This window comes from Zalophus californianus, chromosome 7, assembly GCF_009762305.2.
Source record: "Zalophus californianus isolate mZalCal1 chromosome 7, mZalCal1.pri.v2, whole genome shotgun sequence".
Taxonomy (NCBI): Eukaryota; Metazoa; Chordata; class Mammalia; order Carnivora; family Otariidae; genus Zalophus; species Zalophus californianus.
Genome location: NC_045601.1, coordinates 28,416,123 through 28,440,651, shown reverse-complemented (window position 1 = coordinate 28,440,651; position 24,529 = coordinate 28,416,123). Strand labels below are relative to the sequence as shown.

General features: G+C 42.0%; 1 protein-coding gene across 8 annotated transcripts in view; it reads right to left on the bottom strand.

The window, feature by feature from the left end:
• The window catches only part of MAP7 (microtubule associated protein 7), a 168,206-nt gene that overhangs the window by 130,381 nt on the left and 13,296 nt on the right, over nucleotides 1–24,529 (bottom strand). For 2 of the 8 annotated variants that reach the window (XM_035728603.1, XM_035728605.1), the window contains exons 1-2: nucleotides 15,517–15,707; nucleotides 14,977–15,230 (exon numbers count right to left, since the gene is read on the bottom strand). The exons of 2 other annotated variants lie outside the window; for them this stretch is intronic. In XM_035728603.1, the coding sequence (XP_035584496.1) occupies nucleotides 14,977–15,109 (133 nt within the window). In that variant the 5' untranslated portion in view covers nucleotides 15,110–15,230; nucleotides 15,517–15,707. Of the gene's footprint in view, nucleotides 1–14,976; nucleotides 15,298–15,516; nucleotides 15,708–24,529 lie in introns of those variants that run through there. 4 more of the 8 variants (XM_035728604.1, XM_035728599.1, XM_035728601.1 and 1 more) reach the window with 4 other exon arrangements.

The window sequence follows — 24,529 nt, the reverse complement described above, 5'->3', positions numbered from 1 at the left end:
TCCTTGCGTTAAACTCTGAAGGATGGGGATCAGAAGGACTCACTTCCCTTGCACTTCTTCTGTTCTATCACAGCAAGTAGAGCAAGCAGGTGACTTGGAGCCTGATAGAGGGGTCTGAATACTGGGCCACCACTTACTAGCTGTGTTATTTTGGGCTAGTCACTTCACCCCGGAACTTGAGTATTCTATTTGTGTAACATGGAATTGAGAATTAAATGAGAACACACTGAAAAGTCCCCTGCAGGGCCTCTCACGTGGTAAATGCTCCATTCATTGCTGCAGTTCTCATTTCTACTCCTAACCCAATACTACAAAGCTGGAAATGGAAATATTGTCAGATCTTCCTTTCCATTCCTGTCTCTTTAATCTCATATATCATTTATTTTATCCCAGTTATTTATCCAAATTCTCTGCCCAAATGTGTTATATACATGTCAAAATTAAAGAACATCAAACCACAGTTATAGAACCATCAAACCACAGTTAAGTCATAGCATGACTTAACTTTCATTGTACTTATGCTTCCAGAGTTCAGAAAATAAACAGATTCATCATGTCATGCTCACATGCAGCTCTCAGATAAGGATCTGGAGGAAACAGTTAAGTTTCTATCACGAGTTTTCTCTTCTTTACTCACTGGAACATCAGAATGAAGGGAGGATCATAGCCTCTGCCTGAGGCTGCATGATAAAGAAAGACCCTTCCCATGAAGTCAGAGGCAGCCATGGCTTCATGGACCAGAGTCCGGCATTCAGGGAGGTAGTATCTGCCTCCCACTTCGTAGCAAGAACCAGAAAAGGTTGAGATGCCGTTTTGTGCATTTTTTCACCTAGCCAAGCTAGGTTTATAGACTTCTGTTATGTAGCAAGCATCCAAGTTTGACTTTAAGAGAAATTCATATACATCAGGGCTTGTCAAAGAATCTACCAGAAGCCATTCTTTAAAAATCTAAACCATCCATTTACAACAGACCAGCTCGCAGCTTTGGCACCATATGGTGGCAAATGAAGACTTTCTTAAGTGATGCTTTGCATGCATGCAAACACACAAACACTACAGAATTTCCTCAACTGGGCTCTCTGTGCAGTAGACACACATATACTCCATACAAAATTATTCTGTGGTCAAACAAGTGTACTAAATTCCTTTCTTGGTAATTCATAATAGCATATTAAATGTCCTTACAAGTCCTATAGTATAGAAATAGATTTCCTAACCTGATCTAAATTAAGAATCACTCTTTGTTGGTATACCCATTAACACCCCACAGAAGGAATGATGTGCGGAACAGTTTGGGAAACATAACTACATAGCTTAAGTGGTGCAGCACTGCATGGCAGAGCACCAGCAAGGAAGATGCTTTACGGACAGAGGTGGCACCAGTGCAGGTGGCCTTGTTTGTGAGCACATCAGACATCCCTTGGGAAATGCCCAAAATTTTGGGAGGAATGCTTTGTGGGGTCTAGGGGTCCTAAATCAATGAGTTACAGCAATGACCAAGGTAATTTTGAACAAGGCATGATTATACTATGTATGGCTCTCCTCCCAGAAATTCAGATTGTACCCTTATAACTGAGATAGATATAGAGCACAGAATACAGATTTCCGCACCTCTCCCCCTCCCCAGCAAAGTAACTTTCATTTTCCAGGAAAATAAGGCAACCAGACAATATATCATGACATGTGGCTGAGCTGAGAGCATAATCGAAGTCTCCAGACTAGCAGTCTACAAGTCTAAGCTTCCTCTTGTTACTAAAATAGCCCCCACAATAATAAAAGAAAACCCACAGTCACGTATAGCTAACTCCCTACCTTTTAATTATTCATGTTAATGCCCTGCATTTGTAGAGTTTATACTTTACAAATGCTAATCAGGCCCAAGGATTACATGAATAATGGAAAGCCACAAATAGTTACCAAATCTGATTTTAAGTAATGTTTTCAACACATGCTCTCCCCAGAAATCTTCCCCGAACACTACCTCCCCTCTCCTCTCCACTTACATTCTTCATCCTAAAAGAAACCTTAGTACAGTTAATTTAGTCAGGAAGACCAACCTAACTTTTATACTTCGCTTTTTCTCTGGTACTCTAATAGTAATGATGGTGAATGACCAGAATAAGTACTAATAAGAGAAAAACAAAAGGCTCAGGCCCAGAAACTAGATGTACTATTTGAAAAGGGGAATCTGAAACCCGGCTCTAATGCCCAGCCACTATGTCAATGGAGAAGATAATTGCCTTCCCTTCAGTTCTGCATGGTGGTGGTACCATCTGTTTCTTCCCTCAGTGATTCAATATACCTGCCAAGAACAATGAGCTTTAAACCAGATTATTGATGCAGCAGTTTTCCTCCCCTCCTCTAGGGGGAAAAAAACCACCCAAACAATGCTGGTGTTCCCATTTTTAACAAAACAAAACAAAACAAAGCAAAACAAAACAAAACAAAACAAAACAAAACACTACATTAGCTAATGTCCAATGTCGTTAATTAAAAAGAAAAGGCCAGTTCATAGCAATCCAACTGGCAAAAATCAAAGTGTCTTACTAAATCCAGTCTAAGTGAGAATATGGGGAAATGTGGACACTGTAGGTGGGCCTATGCGGATAAAACGATTTTGGAAAAGCAACGTGGCATGTGAGAATGCACACACCACTTCTGGCAATATACTAGAGAATCTTGCATATATGTCCAAGAAGGGGTGTACAAATGGTTATTACAGCACAATCTGTAGTAGCAACAGGACTAAACAAACAAAAAAACTAATCAACTTCTCTGTCCATCCATTGGAAAATATGTTCCCATCTACTGGGAAAGTCACACTGAAGAATCAAACTGTGGTAAAGTCCTCTTATTATAACATTCTACGCAGCAGTTAAAACAAACTACAGTGATCACTTTGGATTGGTATTTCAAAACTTGAGAGGAAAAGTACAAACTGGCAGATTGATATATTAATATGACATAATTTATATGAATTTAAACATACAAATTATTTAAAGATATCTCCATGTAATAAAAGTAAAGAAACAGGAAGAGTACGTGTCATCTCCCTGAGAAGAGGACCAGGGGGGATGGGAAGGGATGGAAGGATACATAGGAAACTATGACGTCAGCCATATTTTGTATTTATATTCCCCAAAATATTATGTATTTTAATATAAAATTTTGGTCTAGGTTCCAGGCATATGGGTATTTTTTTAATTTTTATTTTTTTAAGATTTTATTTCTTTGTCAGAGAGACAGAGAAAGAGCACAAGCAGGGAGAGCGGCAGAGGCAGAGGGAGCAGCAGGCTTCCCGTGGAGCAGGGAGCCCAATGCGGGACTCGACCCCAGGACCCTGGGATCATGACCTGGGATAAAGGTGGACGCTCAACAGACTGAGCCACCCAGGCGTTCCACATACAGGGATTTATTATATTAGCTGTTTTCTAAACCTTTTTTCTTAAAATAACAACTTTCAAAATATTATAAATTATAGCCTTATTTTATTTTTTTAAGTGAATGTGTGATTTTTTTTACTTTTAAATTTTTTATTGTTATGTTAATCACCATATATTACATCATTAGTTTTTGATGTAGTGTTCCATGATTCATTGTTTGTGCATAACACCCAGTGCTCCACGCAGAATGTGCCCTCTTTAATACCCATCACCATATATAGCCTTATTTTAAAAGACAAAATAGGGGCGCCTGGGAGGCTCAGTCGGTTAGGCGTCTGCCTTTGGCTGGGGTCATGATCCCTGCGTCCTGGGATCGAGCCCCGCATCGGGCTCCCTGCTCGGCAGAAAGTCTGCTTCTCCCTTTCCTTCTGCCTGCCCCTCTGCCTACTTGTGCTGTCTCTCTGTCAAATAAATAAATAAATAAATAAATCTTTAAAATAAAAAAAATAAAAGCCAAAATAATTGAAAAAAATAGTGGACTGAGAAAATTATACAACCTTACGACAATGTGCAAGGTGAAAAGGAACTGGGTTATCAAGCCATGAAGTAGTAGCTTCCTGGATATTGACTTAAAAACACAATGATACATTTCTTTTTTTTATTATGTTATGTTAATCACCATACAGTACATCATTAGTTTCTGATGTAGTGTTCCATGATCTATTGTTTGCGTATAACACCCAGTGCTCCATTCAATACGTGCCCTCTTTAATACCCATCACCAGGCTAACCCACCCCCCCCACCCTCCTCCCCTCTAGAACCTTCAGTTTGTTTCTCAGAGTCCATAGTCTGTCATGGTTCGTCTCCCCCTCCGATTTCCCCCCCTTCATTTTTCCCTTCCTACTATCTTCTTTTTTTTTTTTTTAACATATAATGTATTATTTGTTTCAGAGGTACAGGTCTGTGATTCAACAGTCCTACACAATTCACAATGATACATTTCAAACACACTTTAGTGTCTTTATTTTTGTGTGCCCAATATAAAGGTGGCTCGCAATACTACTACGAAAGCAATTGTCTAGGAAAATGAGTTTATTAGAATTATTTTCTATAGTTATACAGTCACTACATATCTGAGATTATTTTCAAATTAAAAAAGAAGTAGGGGTGCCCCTCCCCCTCCCCTGCTTCTCCCTCTGCCCCCCCATGCTCTCTCTCACATGCTTTCTCTACCAAATAAATAAAATCTTAAAAAAAAGAGAGAAATAGAAGGAAAATAGTCTTTAATTATTGAATTCTCATAGAGCAAGTGCAACTTTCCTAAAATTTAGAAGTCTTAGCAGCAATGCTGGGCTTTTAGAACAACAATTAAGCTATCGAATTACAAAAACTTTCCAAATAGCATTCGGGACCACTTACACTTAGTTTATTAGTGCCGGGCACAGTTAGAAACATACTTTATGTATCATCCCACCTAATCCTTAGCCCTACGAGATAGGTGTTGCTATCATCCCTGGTTATAGATGAAGCAAGTGGGCACTGAAAGAAATATCAAGCACCATGCCTGAAGCATAGGGCTGGTGTCAGCTTTGCCACCTCCTGGAGTCCAAGTTATTAATCCCTCCACATACTGTCTCCCAAGAGACCACAACCCTGTGCAGATGAGAACAACCTCAATCTAACATACAATCCCCAATTTTAAATTTCAGAGATACTTCTACGACATTCAAACCTGCCTTGCTCATTTTACTGGCCAGAAAATTTGGTCTCCCCCAGGGACTACACAAAGACCTGTCATGTCATTAGAAGTCTTAAAGCATCACTGTGATTCTGAGAAGGAGGTCTTCATCTGCATCAGGAAAAGGAAACTTATTTTTCTCAGTCAGTATATTCGGAATTTTGGTACCAATACATTCTACCGCCCTAATTGTCCTAAGTAATGCAGGATCCAGTGTGCTTGCTGAGGCTTCATTCAGTGATGCCTGCTCTCCTTCAGTCAAGATCTTAGAAGAATGAACTCGACATTTCAGGGCCACAGGGGAGGAAGCAGATCATGCTAAGCGCTACAGGCTCATCCAGGATGAACCACCAATCACAACCCAGGATGGTTTTCTTTTTTCTGCTTTCCTTTGTTTAACTTTCACACTAAAATGGTGCAGTAAAGTTTTAAGATAAAATAGGCTAGAGGACAACATAAATAGCTACACATTCAGCCGAAAAATTTGCTGTTACCTAGTTATTAACGAGTCATTAATCTTGGGGTGGGGGGAATCAAATCTAGGACACTGGGAATGACGAAGGAGGCCTCCATTCGAATGGCTGTGACAGTGCTGTTGGAAGAAAGGAATTCAAGAAACACCAAAAGTCCTGAATTGAAGTTTTGCTTTTTAACTTGTCACCTGAAGTAGTGTGGACTCATTCTTTAACCCTGTTCTCCTGAATAATACAGGTAGGTAATTATATTAACCCCCCTCATGAAGCACCGAAGGTAGTAGTAATGATCCACAAAACATTCTCAGATGGGGCTTGGAGCATTCCATTTGCTTTTCTTTTATCTATGATGTGTCACCAAAAAGCATGTCACTGGCCACATAACCATAATCATCCCCTGACACTCGGGATTTAGTTAAATCCAGTGTCGGTGGCCAATAGTCCTTTTAAATGTTACCTTCTTCCTTCTTCACATCAAATGAAAACAGAAGTTCCTCATTCCTCTCTTGCACTGTAGAGGTTTAATGAGAATAATGCTAACTTAATACATCCTCATGTTCACAGCAAAGTGGCAGAAAAGTTAGATATTAAGAGTGAGGTGGAGGGGATGAGACACAGGGTAAACATCAGCTACCATGTGATTTGACTCAAACAACTGGCCATCAGCAGAAGGGCTCATCTGATGGGGAGAGAGCAAGAAAGTGGAACAGACGGCTGGCTCCGTTGGTTAAGAGCCTGCCTTTGGCTCAGGTCATGATCCCAGCTCAGTGGGGAGCCCGCTTCTCCCTCTCCCTCTGCCACTCCCCCTGCTTGTGCTTTCTCTCACTCTCTCTCAGATAAATAAAATCTGAAAGAAGAAAGAAAGGAAAAAAAGGAAAGAAAGGAAAGAAGAAAGGAAGAAAGGAAGAAAGGAAGAAAGAAAGAAAAGAAAAGGAAGAAAGAAAAGAAAAAAGAAAGAAAGAAAGAAAAGAAAGGAAAGAAAGAAAGAAAAGAAAAGAAAAAAGAAAAGAAAAGGAAAGAAAAGAAAGAAGAACAGATCCAAGCACACTTGCAGTAACACTCAGCAGCCCTAAAGAAGAGGAGGCTATGTGGGGATACTCCGAGACTGCAAAGGACCTGGCACTGATCCAAGGGCATTGTTGAGATGGTTACCCATGAGTTCCAGGCTTGAAAAGAGGACAAGTGAGCTGGAAGGGTACTAATAACAGAACAGAGGGTTCAGGAGCATAGGGGTCATGCAGAGGATGAAGGGTTCGGAAGGTGTGAGTCCATGGTGCAGGAGGGAGGTTGAGCTCACATAGCTGGTGAGATCTATCATGTTGTCTAGCACAGTACAGACACAAAAAAAATCAGTGTTTGCTGAGTCTGAAGTCTGTAGGTGCCCAGGGGAGTTCATGGGATTGTAGGTGGAGTGCTAGTAAGTCCCAACACAGACCTACACTACCTAAACGGAATCGAAGTGAAGGTCACGTAGCATCAGAATAAACGTCAAGGTCACTGCAACTTGTGTCAGTGGAGAGGATTTTGAAGTCACTTAGATTGTGAGAAAATGTCAAGTTGACTGATGACTGGAAGTGTTGATCCAAGTGGTCAGTTTGGAGTTCCATTCATGACTCAGGCGAACATTAGTATAAGACTCTAAACTACTAGATGGGTAAGGGGGAAGCTAGAGCATACCAAACCCTATGTAAGGATTAGGGAAACGATTTACTACTGCAGTGTCACAGAAGACTCAGAGGTAAGAGACTCACAAAAAGAAAACACGATTCCCGAAGTGAGCCTAGGGTAAAAACCCAGTGTGCTGAGGTTTGGAATCCTAACACTGAGGTTGCCACTTTGCATCTTTACATATTGCTGATGGAAAGGTCTGTGCCAGGAACTGTCTACCTACAAAGAACCTGTTTTTCTGGGCCTTGGAGAAAAAAGAAAAAAGGCTGATGCAGAGATGGTATTATAAAAGAGAGACGTAAAAGGAAAATTCTCAGCGTGGCTGGGGTGGGTGGGGGTCCAGAGGGAACATGACCAGGAACGCACTGGACCGCCTTTTGCAGCAGCTCTTCCCCAACCCACACAGGTGCTGGTGGCGGTGGGAGATGCTCCTTGTCACAGAGCTCTGAGATGGTAAGTCACAGAGGATTAGTTTCTCACGTAATTTCCCCCAACTTAGAACTTCTACTTTATAGTCATAATAGTGAATTTTAGTTGTCCAAAGGGAGGTAAATACTGTAATGCGTATACACCACAAACTTAAAATGGATATTTAATAATGAGATGAGCTCCAGTAGTTCAAGGAAAGATGATGGTAGAAGCTGCTTCTGGAATGCTCTGGCACTGGAATTTCGTCCAAGACAGTCACTGTAGAGTCTGCATACTCTCCCAGACATAAGGTCCTAACAGAAAACTAACTACCAGTCCTCTGTGCATGAGGGCTATGGGGCAAAGGTCTGTAATACAAAAGTCACTGTCCTATCGCCCGGAAGGGCGTTGATTGACCTGGTATCTTGAGGCCTTTGCCGGATTCAGAACATGGTCCTGGACCTTGGAATGTTCCAAGGCTTGGACAGACAGCCTCGCCTGCTGTGCTTCCTCATTTTCTCTGGCTGACAGTGTCAGTGTGTCATCTCTCATCAGTCATTGTGTAATAAATATTTAGGGAGCCTCAACTATGCACGAGGCCCTGTATTAGGTGCTAGTGACACAGTGTGAATCTAATAGTCACACTCACTGCCCTCTCAGAATTTAGTCAAGTTGGAGAGATTTTTAACACTACTCAGGAAACACAATCTACAATCTGGCTGGAGTAACAAAGGACAAGTACACGATCCTAGGAAAGCCTAGAACATGGGACCCAGCCTGATCTAGGGACACTCTTGAGGAAAGGACATTTAACCTGAAGGAGAAGTAGAAGGTGACCAGGTATAGCAAAGCAGAGGGAGGAGAACCAGCTACAGTACACACCAGGTAGAGGGAAGAGCTCAACCTCAGGATACAAAGACCCACTAGCATATATGTTTAATAAGAGCAGTATGTAACATCCAATACAGTGCTTGCGCCAAATGTTCCCAGCACTTAACTGCTGACAGACTCATGAACGAAACAAGACCACAGAGAAACAAAAGTATTGAGAGACAAGATAGAAACTGACCAAACTTAGAACAAGAAATCTTGGTGCTGAAAATAGCATGAGAAGAAAAACGGCCCACATAAAGGTGGTAGCCCCAAATGTAAGTGCCTATAACCTGTGTCTAGCAGAAACCCGCCCACAAGCCTAGGACATTTCCATCAAGCAATCCACACACACGTGTGCATGCACACCCACCCCCCCCCCCACACACGAAGGTAAAAACAAAACAAAAAACTCCAGAAGTATAAATTTTGAGAATCAAAATTCCTTTTGATCGGTTTCCAAGATGGCAGAGGATCATGGCTATTGTTCCCTGATGAAGGCAGACCAGAAGTTTTCCATTAATCCCAAGGAATAAAAGGTACACTCCCTTAATGGTATTTGAAATAACAAGTGAGGTGATCTGACATAATGGTAATTTATTTCCTTCACTTCACAGGACACAATTACAGAGTACTGCAATGAGTAATCTACCTGACATCTAACATCTGATCCGCATGAATAAACACAGGACAAGGATCCAGCCACATATACCCACTGTGGACAAGAGACTAAAAAGGCCTAAGAAAAGTGGCAGCCCTCCTGGAAATTTTCACTCACAAGCTAGTTAAGGTAAAAGGCAGGAGATTAGACTAGGGAAACTTTCTGTAATAGACATGTACTGGAACAGACGAAGAGTATGTTAGTAGGAATTACCAGAAAATTTGCCATTTTAGTCAAATATCCCACTTTTTATAAATACCATTTAACGAGCCCCAAATATTTTCCACAGCATGCTAAATGCTTATCATATCTCTAATTCTCATCTCCACCTGTGAGCATGGTATGATTAATTTCATTTTATAGCTCAGAACCCAAAGCTTGGAAAGGTTAAGAACTGTAACTTGCCTACTTCCACATGTAGCAATTTTTCTATCACATCACACAGTCTCTCACTCCACAGTTATTCTGAATTTCTAATAACCTTCGTAAAGTTGGATATAGCCAGTAATAGTCCATCTGGTTAAACTTTTCCCACCATATAGACTGAGAGTCCTGATAGTAGCAGGTTCTGAATATCTACAGTTCTCTACGCGGACTCAGAGGCAATAACTACAGTCTTGACTTTGCATTTGTACTTAGATTTTGTGCTACATTGTTTCAGAAGGGTTTCAAAAGGGGTCCACAGAGATTCCAACCTTCCACCTGGACTCCCAAGTCACCCCTCAACAAACGCACTTGATGCTTGACCCTGTAAGTGACCCTATGAGGAGGCACCACACCAAACTTCATACTGTTGTTCCCAATGATGGTTTTAGGATGACTGGTTCCACTGAATCCACAGAATAGCTTGCTACTACTTTATTAGGCCTGAAACTGTGAACATAATTGTCTTTGGTCAATATGCCTAAGCTCCATTCTCTGGAATCTGGATGGAATCTATTAAAATTCTCTAATAATCATCACTGGGCAGAAAGCCTTAAGAAAATGGAACTTGCATTTTATAGTCGAAAATATTCATCAGTGCCCTGGTAAACACTTCAAACACAATGTCTTATGTCCACCTGTGGTAGACTTTGGGTCTTTGTATCCAGGTCTGAGGTATAATGAGGTATGATTTTGAAGTTGACAAATCTAGAACATAAACCCAATACAGAGAGGGCCCAACATAAATGGGTTCTTCTAAATGCTAAAAACTGAGAATTAAGATGAATTCTCTCGAAATTTCCTTTGTTGATGTGAAGGTATCAGTTTCTGCTCAAAACACGGTTAATGTACCTGCAAATGACCTGATAATTTTTCAGTAACAACGAACTGAATTTAAAATTGCCCCTTGAGATATGCTGATGTTAGTGGAAAACGATACTCAAGTCTACCTTCTAAGAAACAGTATGTAAGATTTATCAACCGGGAGATTTTCACCAAATACATGTGTTTGGCTCCGATGGTTAGAGCAGTCAGCTATTTTAGCTCTACTGATTATAGCTCTTGAAACACGCACATAATTTTGAAACGTTTTAGTTTTATAAAGCAAGCAAATTCCAATGCATATAGCACCTCACTGTATAAAAAATTTTGGTTATGTCGAGGTCAAATCACGTCCCCCTTGTATAGTGATACCTGTGGTCATTTCTACTGTACCACAGAACGCCTGGGGGACAGTTCTACTCCCTCAGCAGGTATTCCAGCGAGTGCAAGCCGTGCATCAGAGGTTGTGGTCCTTGTTCCTGACCTCCCCTGTTGTGATTTTTATATAAATGCTTTGAATGAAACATTATATTTCAGGTCTCTTCAGCAAATAAAATTTATGCCAATCAATTTGACTTTAAGATTTCCTCCTTGTAATAGGGAATCTTTGCTATTACTGTTCTGAACTATACTTTTGCCTCACTAGCTGGAAAATTCTACTGCTAAAAGTTTTTCCTAGTCCTGAAACGGCACAAATAAAGACACCGGGAACAGACAACAGTCCAAGTCTTATAGAACAAAAGAGGAAAAGAAGAAAAGGAGGGAGAATGATTCCAGAATGACATTCGCACTTCTTGACATAACACTCCTTTTTGGGGGGAAAAAAAAAAGACTCATGACTTACAAAGAGGACATTACAATTGCTAGATCATCACCAATCCAATAGGAATATAAATGGTAAGTGGTAGATCACATTTCATTTGGAAACCTTAACTGGCAGAAATTCTACCTTTAGAGTGGATAAGCCAAAAGAAAAGAAATTACTGCAGGCTCCATAAAAACACATTTTAACAAAAAGGCAGGGGGAGGGGAAAAGGGAGAAGGAGAGCACAGCTTCCCAGGACTATTGTGTCCTGATTTCAAGGAGAAATTTTATTTCTTTACAATCCAATTTGCTAACAAAACGGGCAGAAGCATTAACCTAGATATTAAAAAAGCAGGCAGTTAATACTACCTTGTAAACATAGGCCTTCATTTTTCCACCAATGAAAATGATGAATAATATAATGGAAAACAACAAAACAGGGTAGAATCCCTGATGTACTCTTAGGTAAAGGCAATGTGGTAGAGAGTAATAGGATTAACCTATCAGATACAACCAAACATCAAAATAGTTACCTTGGAAGGACAAGCCTAACATGACCAACATTTCTTAGTATTCTTATGTTAGTAAGACTTTCAGAGCCTGTGCAAATTATTTTTAGATGTTGAGTTTATCTCCATTCAATAATGTTCCATGCACTCTGCAATTTCATATACAGAAGAGTTGTCTTGGCCCTTGAGAAGCTTACAGTCCAGCGAAGGGCACGGAGGTAGGTAGAGATACTTTCATTATACTCTCAGCCCTTCCCCCATGTCAGTTTATATTCTTGCATTATTAGTACATAGCAGTCTTCCTTCACTAAACAGGTAAACACCTCTGAGAGCAGAAACCATGTCAATTACCTTTGCACCACCTCCACAATGCCCCAGCAAAGTAATCTGTACAGAATGAGCATTTAAACAAGTGTTGGTTTAGGGAGAAAAGGTCTTTTTACTTATTAATGACACTGTGCTCAGCAAAACTCACCATAAGGCAGGTTTGCCTTGAAACCTAAGCAAGGGCATTTAGTCACTGCAGTACCTAAATAAGCTTTCCTGCAGCAGTCCTCAGGTCAGCATTACACCGAGACTTGGGTTCTAGAGGTATAAGAGCAGAAGCCCAGCTCACTCCCAGTGACTGTCTGAACGTTATTCGTCAATAATAGCAAGGCACGTAAAACATTTACATCCCTACCGATTCCAAGGGACAGAAATTTTACCTTCAAGAACCGAGCTAATCTACCAGCTAACCGAACTACTGTCTCACCCTACCAGGATAATTTTGAAGCCACCACTGGGAGTCTAGACAGCAATCGATATGTTCATTCCTACAGAGTTCATTAGGATGGTTACCCAAGAGTAGAGTATTTGGAAAGATGCAACTTGTCATTACCCAGGATAATCCGGGACAGGAGCATTTACCTTATTGAATTCAGAGAGCAAACTTCTGTATTCTTGGTAATGACAGAATAAAGATACTATGCATGAAAACCAGGTCTGGACACAGTTGGCTGATTCGACCACAGAGCAGGCAAAAAAGAAAACAAAGTTTCTGATTGTTTATCTTAATAATAACACATAAAAGATAATCCGTATGTCATCTTGATATGATGCCTTGGAAATAATATAGAAAACAAAAGTCCATTATACAGAGCAAAAGATGATACTGGCAACCAGTGAGTAGTAAGTGTAATATGCAGAGCAGGCAGTAACATTTAGGTGGAAGAGGGCAACTGAAATTGTCTATAAAGCCAGGTTACTATGCTCCCTTGCAGGGAAGGGGCTGTCTGCTCCATCAGGCCCTTCTTAATAATCACATTCATTTCAGGACCTGACTATATCTGGCACCGGGAAGCAAGTAAGGTTGGACAACACAGAGAGGACAAAAATTCAGATCACAGCTCTACAGACTAGAACTGTGTTGTCTAAGAAGGTAACCACCAGCCATGTGTGGCTCTTTAACTAAAAATGGTAGGGGATCAGAACCTCCTTAAGTCTCTCTTACCCAAGAAGTTGCATGAATTGCCAAAAACAAATAGATTTTTAGAAGCACCTACTTCCCCTACCCTCTTCCCTTTAAATAAAATGCTAAAGGCAAATGAAAACAAACAAAACACAAAAGAGAGGAATTCAAGAAAACTACTCAGAATAAAATGGACAGCTATCCTAAATTACTGCTCCAAGATGCCCAAGGGAAAAAGTGCTGCAAATGAAGAACATTTCCAAAAATACACAGTGGGCACAATTCAACAGATCTACATTAATTTAGAAAGTTACCGCCTCCTAAGAGGCCAAATGATTTGCTACTAACAATTTAAAGTACTAGGTTTTCATCAAGAGCACACTCTGGTTCAACTGTCTAATTCCTGCGCAAAACAAAACAAAACAAAACAAAAACAAAATACCAGTCACCTACAACAGCTTCCATCCATGGCATCGGTAAATTCCTGAAGTCATTTGATTCTAAGATATAAGCTATGTCTGATAGTGAAATTAAAGTCAACTACGTTACTTAGATTCTACTTATTAGAAATTCTCTGTATATGGTATTTTAAAAGTGAAGTAAAAATATACTTCTGGATTTCAAGTAGACAGTTTCAATTATATTTAAGAAAAGCAAACTAAGATTCACTCAAGAACCAAGAAAAAGAAAGCCAGTCATTTTCAGACACTGGATTCTATTCAAACACTTACTCTATCAGTGTTTAAATATTTGCCTGCTACTTTACCATGCTATTGCTCTGTACCACACAGAAGAAAATTTGGTATCTCCATGACAGAACAATTTGAATGCAAGCTAAAATTTAATCACCACATGGAAATAACAAAACTGGTAATCTATCAGCTTAAGTGATGAGTACCTTATATATTTTGGGGAAGGGGGTTCCAAGAAAAAACTTAAAATGCAAGCCTAAAGCCCTTCTTCAAAAAGGCATGATGTTGCCATCCCTGACAATTATAGTCCGGGGGGGGGGGGGGGCGGCTATGAGACAATGCTAACAAGATGCAGTACACAGGGATTTGAGAAGCCAGGCAAGCTGCTACTCCATTTCATCATTATGAAAGAAATGCACAAGAATCAGACCTCTCCTTTCTGCACCCAGCATAATCCAACCTCCATAGGGATGTTCAGTAGTAGTTACCATCAGAAGTTATAAAGCCTCATGGTCCCCCCTCCCTGTTCCCTAGCTTTGCCCCCTATAGCATGCTCAATGTTTATTTACCTCCTCCTTCAAGATCTCAGTATTTCAGAATAGAAAAGGAAGTAACATCTTGACCCTCTGCCCTTGGAAAGGCTGCACTCTTCCATCACTTTAACTCATCCCCTTCCAAGGAGAAACTCTCCATATTCAACAGAAATCACCGATGCACCTAAGCAAGGTGGGGAGATGTTCATTTAAACCTGGATAACTCCTATTTCTTCCCCCGGGTGAGGACAGTGTCATTGGCAACTGTTCAAGTGAGCATTGTGAAAATTAAAGATCTCTAGGCCAAGAAAGTAGCTTGGGTCAGAAAGGCAGCTGATCTGAAACCTACCAAATCTGCAAAATCTGTTCCCCATTTCATGCATCCACAGCTCTACAGAATGTGTAAACAGCACCAGCAAACTGTGCTAGGAGGTCACAAGCACTCCACGCGGCGTGCACACAGTTTGTAAATGTGCTACAGACAGTGTGGGAAATAGGGGCTGGTTCCGGTTCCAACCAAAGGGCAGAACTAATGCATACCTTTTGGTCTTCTGGAATTTCCATTCTTTTGCTGTTCATCTTCCTCGTTAATGGTGAATAAACCAAGGGCAATTGGCCTTGCACTGGTCTTCTTCAGTCTCTCTTGTCGGATAGCTGTAGCAGATCCAGGCATACCGCGGCTACTTGTTTTTTAATTATTATTATATTAAAAATATATGCTTATGTAATTGCAGCTCCCAGGAAGCTGCTAGTTTCTAAGCGGCCGGTTCATTTGAGCACTTGTAATAGATCCCCTATGGGTAAACAGTGTGCAAACAGCTGACAGATACTACCAGCCACTTGGCAACTGAGGCCCTGCAGTTCCCCCTCACCTAGCAGCAACCCCCCCCACCTCCCCTCCACGCCCCCTCCCACTTACTCCCCCCAGGCATGTGGCTGGCTGGAGCTCGCTGCTTGCACACACGCTCTACACACACACACACACACACACACACACACACACACACGCGCGCGCACTCTCCTTCCGGAAAAGCCCCAGGAAAGGCACGCGGGGTCAGCTGCCTCCTTCCACCGCCTAACCTGTTCAGTCAGATCGCAGCTCTTCCCGCGGGGGCGCCTCTCCCCAGTCTTCTCCCCGGCCGCCGCACAGTAAGCTATTCCGCACACGGCACAGAGGGGACACCGCGATAGCCTCTGCTAACAGTTGCCCTGACAACCCTGCCCTGTCCTGCTCCAGGAGGCGTGGGCGCGGCTCGGCGTCCGCCCGGCAGCGCCGGCGGCTGCGGGCTCCGGGCTGGGAACTCACCGCGGAGGGCTGGAGCCCAGGGACCCTGGCCGGCGGGAGGCGGCCAGCGCGCGGCGCAGCTCCTTCTTCCTTTCCTCTCTACCCCGGCGGCAGCGCGGGAGGACAGACAGCTCTAACTGCACAGGCGGCAGGGCACTCCCCGGGACGGGGACAGGGGCTCAAGGCAAAAAGGCTTTTTCTTCTTTGGGGGAGCTTTGGGGTTTTCAATCGGGACACTGTTTGCGAGTCCCTGGATGAAGGAAGGAAGGCATCGCTGGACCCCCACGGCTCACTCCGCACTCGGTGACACAGCCCAGCCTTCCAGACGTCCCTGCACCCCCAGAGTCTGTGTAAACATGGGGCGGGGGGCCCACCTGGCATGAAGACTGGCACTGCCGTGCACCGGAGAGCAGGCAGGGGGAGAACCGGGCCTATTCTCCCAAAGACGACAGTTTGGAATACCCCTTCTGCAAGTCAAGTTGAAAGCAGAGAAACTACAATCCATCGAGGGGAGAAAAAAAAAATCGGCTTCACCACATCCAGGCAACTCCTCCTGCAATTCCCACTGCTCTGGGCCAGTCACTACCCGCGGTGCTGAGCAATCCTCAACACTTGACCCACTTTTAGCTCTTTTTTGGATTGTTTTCTCCAAAGCATACAATCATGTGATTATTGTTTTCTCCTGAAATGAGCTTTCTCACTTAAGACTCTCCACTTCTAGGCTGCCTGAAATTTATGCTGTATGTGAAACAAAAAATAAATTTACAGTAAGCGACACTGGCAAATGCTAACTTCCAAATTAAGAAAATAATCTTTGTTGTTTTTGTTTTGGCCTCTTAATCAAAATCAAGTCTGCTTAGAAAGCCCAAAGCCACTCTCTCACCCCAGACCGCTCTCCTACTTTTCTCGTCAATACTTAACCCACCTACCCAAGAGGGGACCCCAAAGATTCCATGACCAGTACCCTCTCTAAATCCTTTGAATCGAAGAGTAACTGCTGACAATTCACTTAGCTTTCCTTGGTGCCTTAGTTTTTGCTATAAAACTGAGGTGACATCATTTACCTTAGAGGATTGGAGAAAGGATTAAATGAGCATAGTGGTAGCAGTAAGAAGTACTTACAAAAAGTAAAAGCAGGTGATATGTATAAGAATCATTTTTTTTTTTTTAAGTAATCTCTATCCCCAACACGGGGCTTGAACTCATGACCCCAAGATCAAGAGTCGCATGTTCTTCCAACTGAGCCAGCCAGATGCCTCCCTGCTTTTACTTTTTATAATATATCTGTTCTAAGTAGCCCATTTTTGCTTCATATTTAATGTGTTTCCAGCTCAACTATCAACTCTATCAAAGAAAAGTTCTATTTTTTTATCTACTAATATTGCCCAGGCCACTGCTGGAGATGTACTAGATGCTTAGCAAATCTACTCCGGGGAAACAAAAGCAAAAACACCAAAACTACAGAAGTCTTTCCCTTGAAGGCTGGGGTAATTTAATTAAGGTTAACATGCGTTAGATGTGTAGACTGGGGAAATGCAGGAAATTTCAGATATTAAGTTTACTTAAAATCATGGTCATCTGTGTGATAGGTATTTGGAATAGAAGTAAATGGGGTTGAAGAGCTGAGCAGGTCTGAGAAAGCATCTACATCAGCGTTTTTCAAGGAAAACCGAGGCCCAAGAGGTAAAATTCCTTGGCCATGTCAAATGTTAACTGGCAGTAAGTTTCGAGTGGACATTTAGATCTCCTTCTCCCTAGTCCAGTGCTTTTCCTTATGACAACTATTTGGCCTACACAGTTCAGAATCCTAGATCCTTCTCTCCAGCTTCTACAGAGATGGCAAGATGTGGAGAAGGAAGGAAAGAAAAGATCCATGCCTGGAACACGCAAGATCTTGTTGTTTAAGAAATAAACAGTGGATACCATATACTTCCATAATTCTACTTGGTGATTCCATTTGGTAATTCTATTTCTGAATTGAAGATGATTTGTTATTTCCTATTTCTTTAATCAGATGATCAATAAACAGAGTCCATTATAATATACATATTTATGAAAATCTTTTCAAATCTAGTTTGTTTCTTCTACCTTCCAGAGAATCAGGTTAGTACTTACAATGGCAACACACTCACACACAGCTGAAACTACCTTTTGGCAGAAAAAATGAAAAGCTATGTCTCAAATGACAGATTTCATTTAGAAATGTTCCTTACCCAAATAAAACTAATAGCTTCTGACCATCTCCATGAAATTTAACAAAAGTAATCCTGAAAGAGGTAAAGCTAAGGCAAAAGAGATCTCTTCCTTCATCTTCCAGATGAAAAATTGAGAGGATTAATATTTTATGAAGTATCCTAGGAGGACAATGAAACACCTTTCTAAGAGTGGCTTTTAAAAAGCAAAGTGAAAGCTGAAATTCAAATGACTTCTGCAGAAGATGTACATTCCTTTATTTTCAAGGATGGCCTGGATGGCTTTAAAGCTTTTATAGGAGAAATGCAGCAGCAAAGCAAAAGCTTCACAGTCTTTAACTTGTCCAGATGAGATGTCACAAAGGAGCCATCCTTGAGGTCTGTGGAACGGAGATCACAGGACAGCCCCTCTGGGACACAGAGGCCTGTAACTGAGCCCACCTCTACCACACCCAGCCAATCCCTAGTTCTCTTCTGTTAACTGCACTGGAATATCCCTCAAATGACAAAGATGGCATTCTTTATGCTCTAGCGTGAGAGGTCTCATGGAGAATTTTGATTTGTATCAAAATGTGAAAGTCACCAAAATGGCTGTTTTGAAAATTATGCTTAGACCATTTAGTGGGGAAATGAAAGCCTAATCAAAGGAGACCAAAAGTCACCACCGGCCTACAACTGATGAGGCAGGGGTGGGGTCAAGAATTCCATTATCTGGGAACATCTCCAACTTGGTCAGATGCTGTGCGAGGTGCACCAGATGGGTTACCTGTGTCAGTCATGACAGCACAGGGAGAAGAGTCATCACCTGACAGATCAGGAAACAGAGGCTAAACCTAAAAACAGAGGTTAAAGTCCCCCCGCTAGTTAAGTCACTGAGTCAGGATTAAACCATGGCCCATCTGCTCCGAGGCTAAGATGCTTTTGTCCTGCTGCTTTGTAAATCCTGACTGCAACAGCGACTAGCTGTGTCCCAGTCACAGCTGGGACCAGTCACAGAGAAGCAAACAGCCCAAGATCAAATAATCATAATAAAGGAGTTTTTTTCCTATCCATGAAGTACACATGTAAGACATAAATACATTTGAGATTAGTTTCCTAAATAGTCAAACCCAGTCTTTATGGTGTTTTATTCTCAGGAATACTGGGGCTGAACCCCTGCAGAGGCATGGGTCTCCAGTCTTCTCCCTTTTATACTCAGACCCAAAACAAAAGCAGATGTGGAAGGGGGATGGCAAGACCTTAAAGTAAAAGGAATCCTACTCTGAATTCCTGAGCTCTTCCCCAGCACTAAGAAGGGTTTTCAATTTGATGTGGCACGTGTGTCCTTGAACGTCACTCGCAGGCACAGTCTCCATGGGAACTGGGGTATGTAGACTTCCAAGAGTCAATGAGGTTTTGCAACTGTTTCAATTCTTAAAATAATAAATGATTTTTAATGGAGACTTTGTACAAAGTTGGAAGAAATGAGACATTACCTAGTGCGAAAGAGTAGATTTTACAACTAAACTGGCTTTATAGAGAGAAAAATGTTCGCAGTATAATCATAAAATATAGGGACAACTGTAAGTGGAAATGATACCACTTGTCCACTACGAATGAAACAGCCCACTAGGCTGTTGAGCAACTGCTGTCCCCACCAATTCCCACCCCCAGCCCTAGTCCCTTAGTACGCAATGAATTTACATGTGTCCTTCTACCATGGCTGCCGGGCACCTCTGGCCTGCTTCCAACTGTGAGGCAGGTTAATATGAAACAGTCAAACTAACTCATCGGTAGGGGAAGTCATCTTGTGATTTCGACCTATCTGTCACAATGCTCTAGGAGACTAAACACATGCAGGCGCAAGTATACACACATACGCTTCAGGCTTCTACTCACATGTATCCTTCCTAAGCTTTTATTTTATGTCTGTTTTTATGTCCGTAAGACTGGAAAATAGCATACAGTCCACAAATGAATTTAAGACTAGCCTCCTGCAAAGAGCAATCTGTTTAAGCAGTGAGACACATACCTAGATTTTCCCTTCTAAAAGCCTAGTGAGCTTTACAAAAACATCCTTGAAACGGAAAAGAGCCTGACTGGTACTTATCAAGGACTGTAGCTGAAAACAGAAATTACTACTGCTGGATTGAATGGCCAGTCACCAGTAAATTACAGTTCTATACACATGTAAGTTAGTTACTTTTCAGCAGGGCCCAGAAGTGCCAAACTGCCTTTTCCTATTTCTGCATTATGATTAATATGTAGGAGATGATTAATTCTTCAAAACTACTGGACTTCAGTAATCTTTTAAATATTTAATGCATTAACCACCCCTCCTCCAAGGTAAGCTGCAATTTACTTCTAGTAGGAGTTTTGGAAATCCACATTTTAAAGCAATATTAAAAAGAAAAGAAAACCTTCAAATGGTTACAGGTTGACTGTGGAATCAAACAACCCCTGGGAACAAAGGGTCCCAGCTGGTTCTCTGCCATCCCCATTCTTGAAGTGAGAGGACTCCCTTACAGTTTCCTAGAATGAGGATACTTCCTCATGGCTGCTTTGGCAATAAAGACATAACATCCTGCCATCTTGCAGCATTCTACAGAACTTCCAAAAAGCTGCTGGACAAAGAAATACTGCACAAAGACAGACCAACCCTTTGAAAGGAAAATAGAAAGGCAGGTTCGCTTTGATCTTTATTTTACCACCTTTTGTTAACAGGCAATAAGAAAAACAGTAAATACTACCCCAGCAGTGGCGTGCCAGCAACCGAGAGGTCCGAGGTCCCTGCCGTGCCTTTTATAACATTTCCATAAATCTCTGTGTGGTGAGCACTTTGCAGCGCCGGCAGAGTCCATTTTCCCATGTCTGCTCCACCAGCAATAAATTTTAAACCCCGAGGATTCACTTATCTGAACATAAGGTGTGGATACCAAGCTTTCTTTTAAAACTTCCCTAGACATTAGGGATCACTAGCTAAGTTGCTAATATTATAAAATGCCACATTAAACCTGAACCTAGGAACATAGGTTAGAATGCCCTTGGGCCTCCTGTTCATTATTCCCACTGATGATACCTAACGTACATTGCATGAGCTTCTGAATTCCTGGACACAAGTTAAGAGGGGCACACATCCTCTCCTCTAACAGTGACATCCTTGGGAGGTTATAAATCCAATTTTACAGATTCAAAGGGAGACAAATCAATTGCTGGGTTCAACAGAAGAATCAGACAGATAGCCAGGACTGTGTTTCTCTCTCTCTCTTTTTTTAAGATTTATTTATTTATTTGAGAGAGAGAGAGAGAGAGAGAGAGAGAGAGAGAGAGAGAGAGAGAGAGAGTAAGAGAGCACAAGCAGACAGAGGGAGAAGCAGACTCCCTGCTTGGGGAGCCCGATGCGGGGCTCGATCCCAGGAGCCCGGGATCATGACCTGAGCCGAAGGCAGACGCTTAACCGAATGAGCCACCCAGGCGCCCCAGGGCTGTGTTTCTCCAAGTTACTAACCCATCATTGGTCTGTGAGCAGTTATGGGTTTAGTTTTATTTTTTGAGCCACACCATTAGAAAGGTAAGGAAACTGAGAAACTGTGGCCCCCTGTCTTGCTTTAGGAGGGGTGAAATCATGTCAAAGGTGCAAGGGGAGGGGTTTGGGGGAATGACATCAGAGGGGAGGCAGCGGGCAAATCATACAATGTTCTCCCATGTAACAAAGGCGGAGGGGGGCATTCAGGAGTGTTGATGATGAAATGTGCGATCCAGACTAGCCAGTCTGGTGGAAGAGGGGTTGAAGGGGAGGACTGAGACTTAGGAAAAACCAGCTCCCTAAGTACTTTGTCCAGGTGGAGAAAAGTGTCTCACATGGTGACTGTGGTAAGAGAAGGCAAAGACAGGAAAATGCAAAACCACTCATGCTTGTTTTTTAAACAGGCTTGCCCTAGCAGCGTGGAAGACATATTTCAGGGGGATGAGCACGGATAAAGAGTTCCTGAGAAAGCTCAGATGAGTGTGGACAAGTGCACAACGGGAAGGAAAAGTGGTGTTTTTATTAAAGACTAGAGGAGAACGAGGGCTTTATATATTAAAACAGAGAGATGGCCAGAATCAGGTCCAAAATCATCAACAGATCAAAATAATGGGCTATCGCTTAAAAAACACTTAGTAGCAATAAATATGAACACCTCTTCTAGTTAAGTCCAGCTGCTCAGGTACAGAATGAAAACCCAGCCAAGCTTCAGTAGCTGCAAAGAAGGAGGGTCCGGGAACAGCAAGCTCAAGACACACGATCAGTGTGATGAGGCAGTGAAAGTCTTAACAGCATCACAGGCCATATCAGCACATGTCCGGCACGCTGAGTAAGGGGAAGAACCTTCTCTATTTTCTCGTCCTTTGATCACACTGTCTGAACTAGATATTTCAATGGGATGATAAATTAGGACACACTCAGAAGAGAGCAACCCAGGAGTTGTCAAGATTCTAGGCTATAACACAGGAGGATCATTGGAAAGAAGGTACGTTTTCTCTGGAGAAAATAGGGCAAGATCTGGAGAAATAAGGTAACTGAATTCAAGGTTAACATGTGGAGGGGTTTCTACTTTTAGTGTAGTGCTGGAAGACAGAACTCGGACCGGTGACTGGAAGTTACCAGAAGGTAACAACCTGTGCCTTCCATCACTGAAGACGGCCATGCACAAACACGGATCTGGGATGAGGGTGCTGAATTAATGCATTGTGTCCAGGTTGGATTTTTAGTTCTCTAGAGTCTCTTCTTTTTTTTTTTTTTTTAAGATTTATTTATTTATTTATTTGAAAGAGAGAGAGAATGAGAGAGCGAGCATATGAGAGGGGGTAGGGTCAGAGGGAGAAGCAGACTCCCTGCTGAGCAGGGAGCCCGATGCGGGACTCGATTCCGGGACTCCAGGATCATGACCTGAGCCGAAGGCAGTCGCTTAACCAACTGAGCCACCCAGGTGCCCTCTAGAGTCTCTTCTGATCCCATGACTCCCACGACCCGATGAGAACAGAAGGTGCAGTTAGATGCCCAGGGGGGAAACACTCTGGCTGAAAGAAAAAGCCCGAGGGAGCTTCAGAAGGCCCCTCCCCCTGCAGTCACTGTCTCCCTGCCCTTATTTACACTTCACAGAGCTTCGGGTTTTTTGTAGGCAGCTCTACAGTTGTATTGTTTTACTCATTCAACTGATGCCCCCCGGAGGTTTTCGACTTAAAGCTAAAATGCGCAAACAATGGAAGCTTCACTCAGTGTTCTGGTTACAAAAGGACCACACTCAGGATTGCTACACCTGCAGCTTGCAGACTGCCCTCACTCTCACCTACCGGCAATTTAATAGAAATCGACCATATGAAAAATTCTAGGGAAGATGTGGATAAAAATGAAGAAGATAAACGAGTTTTCCCTCAATGACACAATTTACTGTGGATGGATCACTATGACTCTGTAACTTAAGAGAGGAGATCTAAAGGTCTGTGAGAGAAGAGCAATATTAAAGAAGAGTAAAGCAATTCCGTTTATTACTTTATGGGCATTTTAAGGAGAGTGACGGTCCTAAGTCTTCAGGCCAGTAAAGAATTGGCCCAGTCCAGAGCCAGGGGTTCAACATTCATTTCAGGATGTACTGAGACTTTTCCCCAATCCCATCTTTTGTGGCTTTGCTACTCTTTCCAATTCTTTCTCCTAAAACACCCTGAAATTCAAACTGACATCACTTAAGATATATTAAGAAGTTTAATATCCTGTTTGTACCTTCAAAGTTAATTTAAAAGTTTCTCTTAAAAAGTAATTTAAATGTGTTACATAATCGGGGCGGGGGGAACTCTGATTTTTGTTCTGAGGGTCAATGTGTCCAGTCAGGGTTCTCCAGAGACACAGAACCCAAAATACTACTGGACCACTATTGATACTACATACTATTATTTCTCTGGAGAAGAATATATAAATCATATAAAGGCACCTATTTTTTTTTTTAAAGACTTATTTTAAGGAATAATGGCAGCTGTGACTGCAGAGGATGGCAAGTCCAAAATTTGTAAGGCAGGCAGGCCAGCAGGCTGGAAACTTAGGCAGAATTCCTTCTTCTCTGGGAAACCTCAGTTTTTGCTCTAAAGGCCTTCAATGGGTTGGATCAGGCCCCCAATATTATAAAGGGTAATCTTCTTAAAGTCAACTGACTGTAAATGTTAATCATATCTATAAAATACCTTCACAGAAATATTTAGACTAGTGTTTGACCAAATAACCGGGTGTTGTAGACTCACTAAACTGACATAAAATGGGCCATCATGGTCAGAGACCGAGCAGAGATTAAGACACTCCCTTCCCACACTGAAATCAACATGCTGTAAAAGAAAGTATGCCACTCAAAAGTCAAAGGTCTATGTGTCTGTGATCATAATTCTCACTGTATAGGCTGGACACTATTTACTCAGGTCATTCCCAATATTGCAATGCTCTACTGATTGTATTGTGTTCATACAATCGGGCTCAGGCAATCTCAGAGTAGACCTATTAAATCCTCTTATGTTTCACTAATGATCTCTTGTTGAGAATCCAGTGCAGGTCAGCATCAAAGCATTATCAAATAAATCCTTTTAATCATTATAACAACTGGTAGCCTCAACG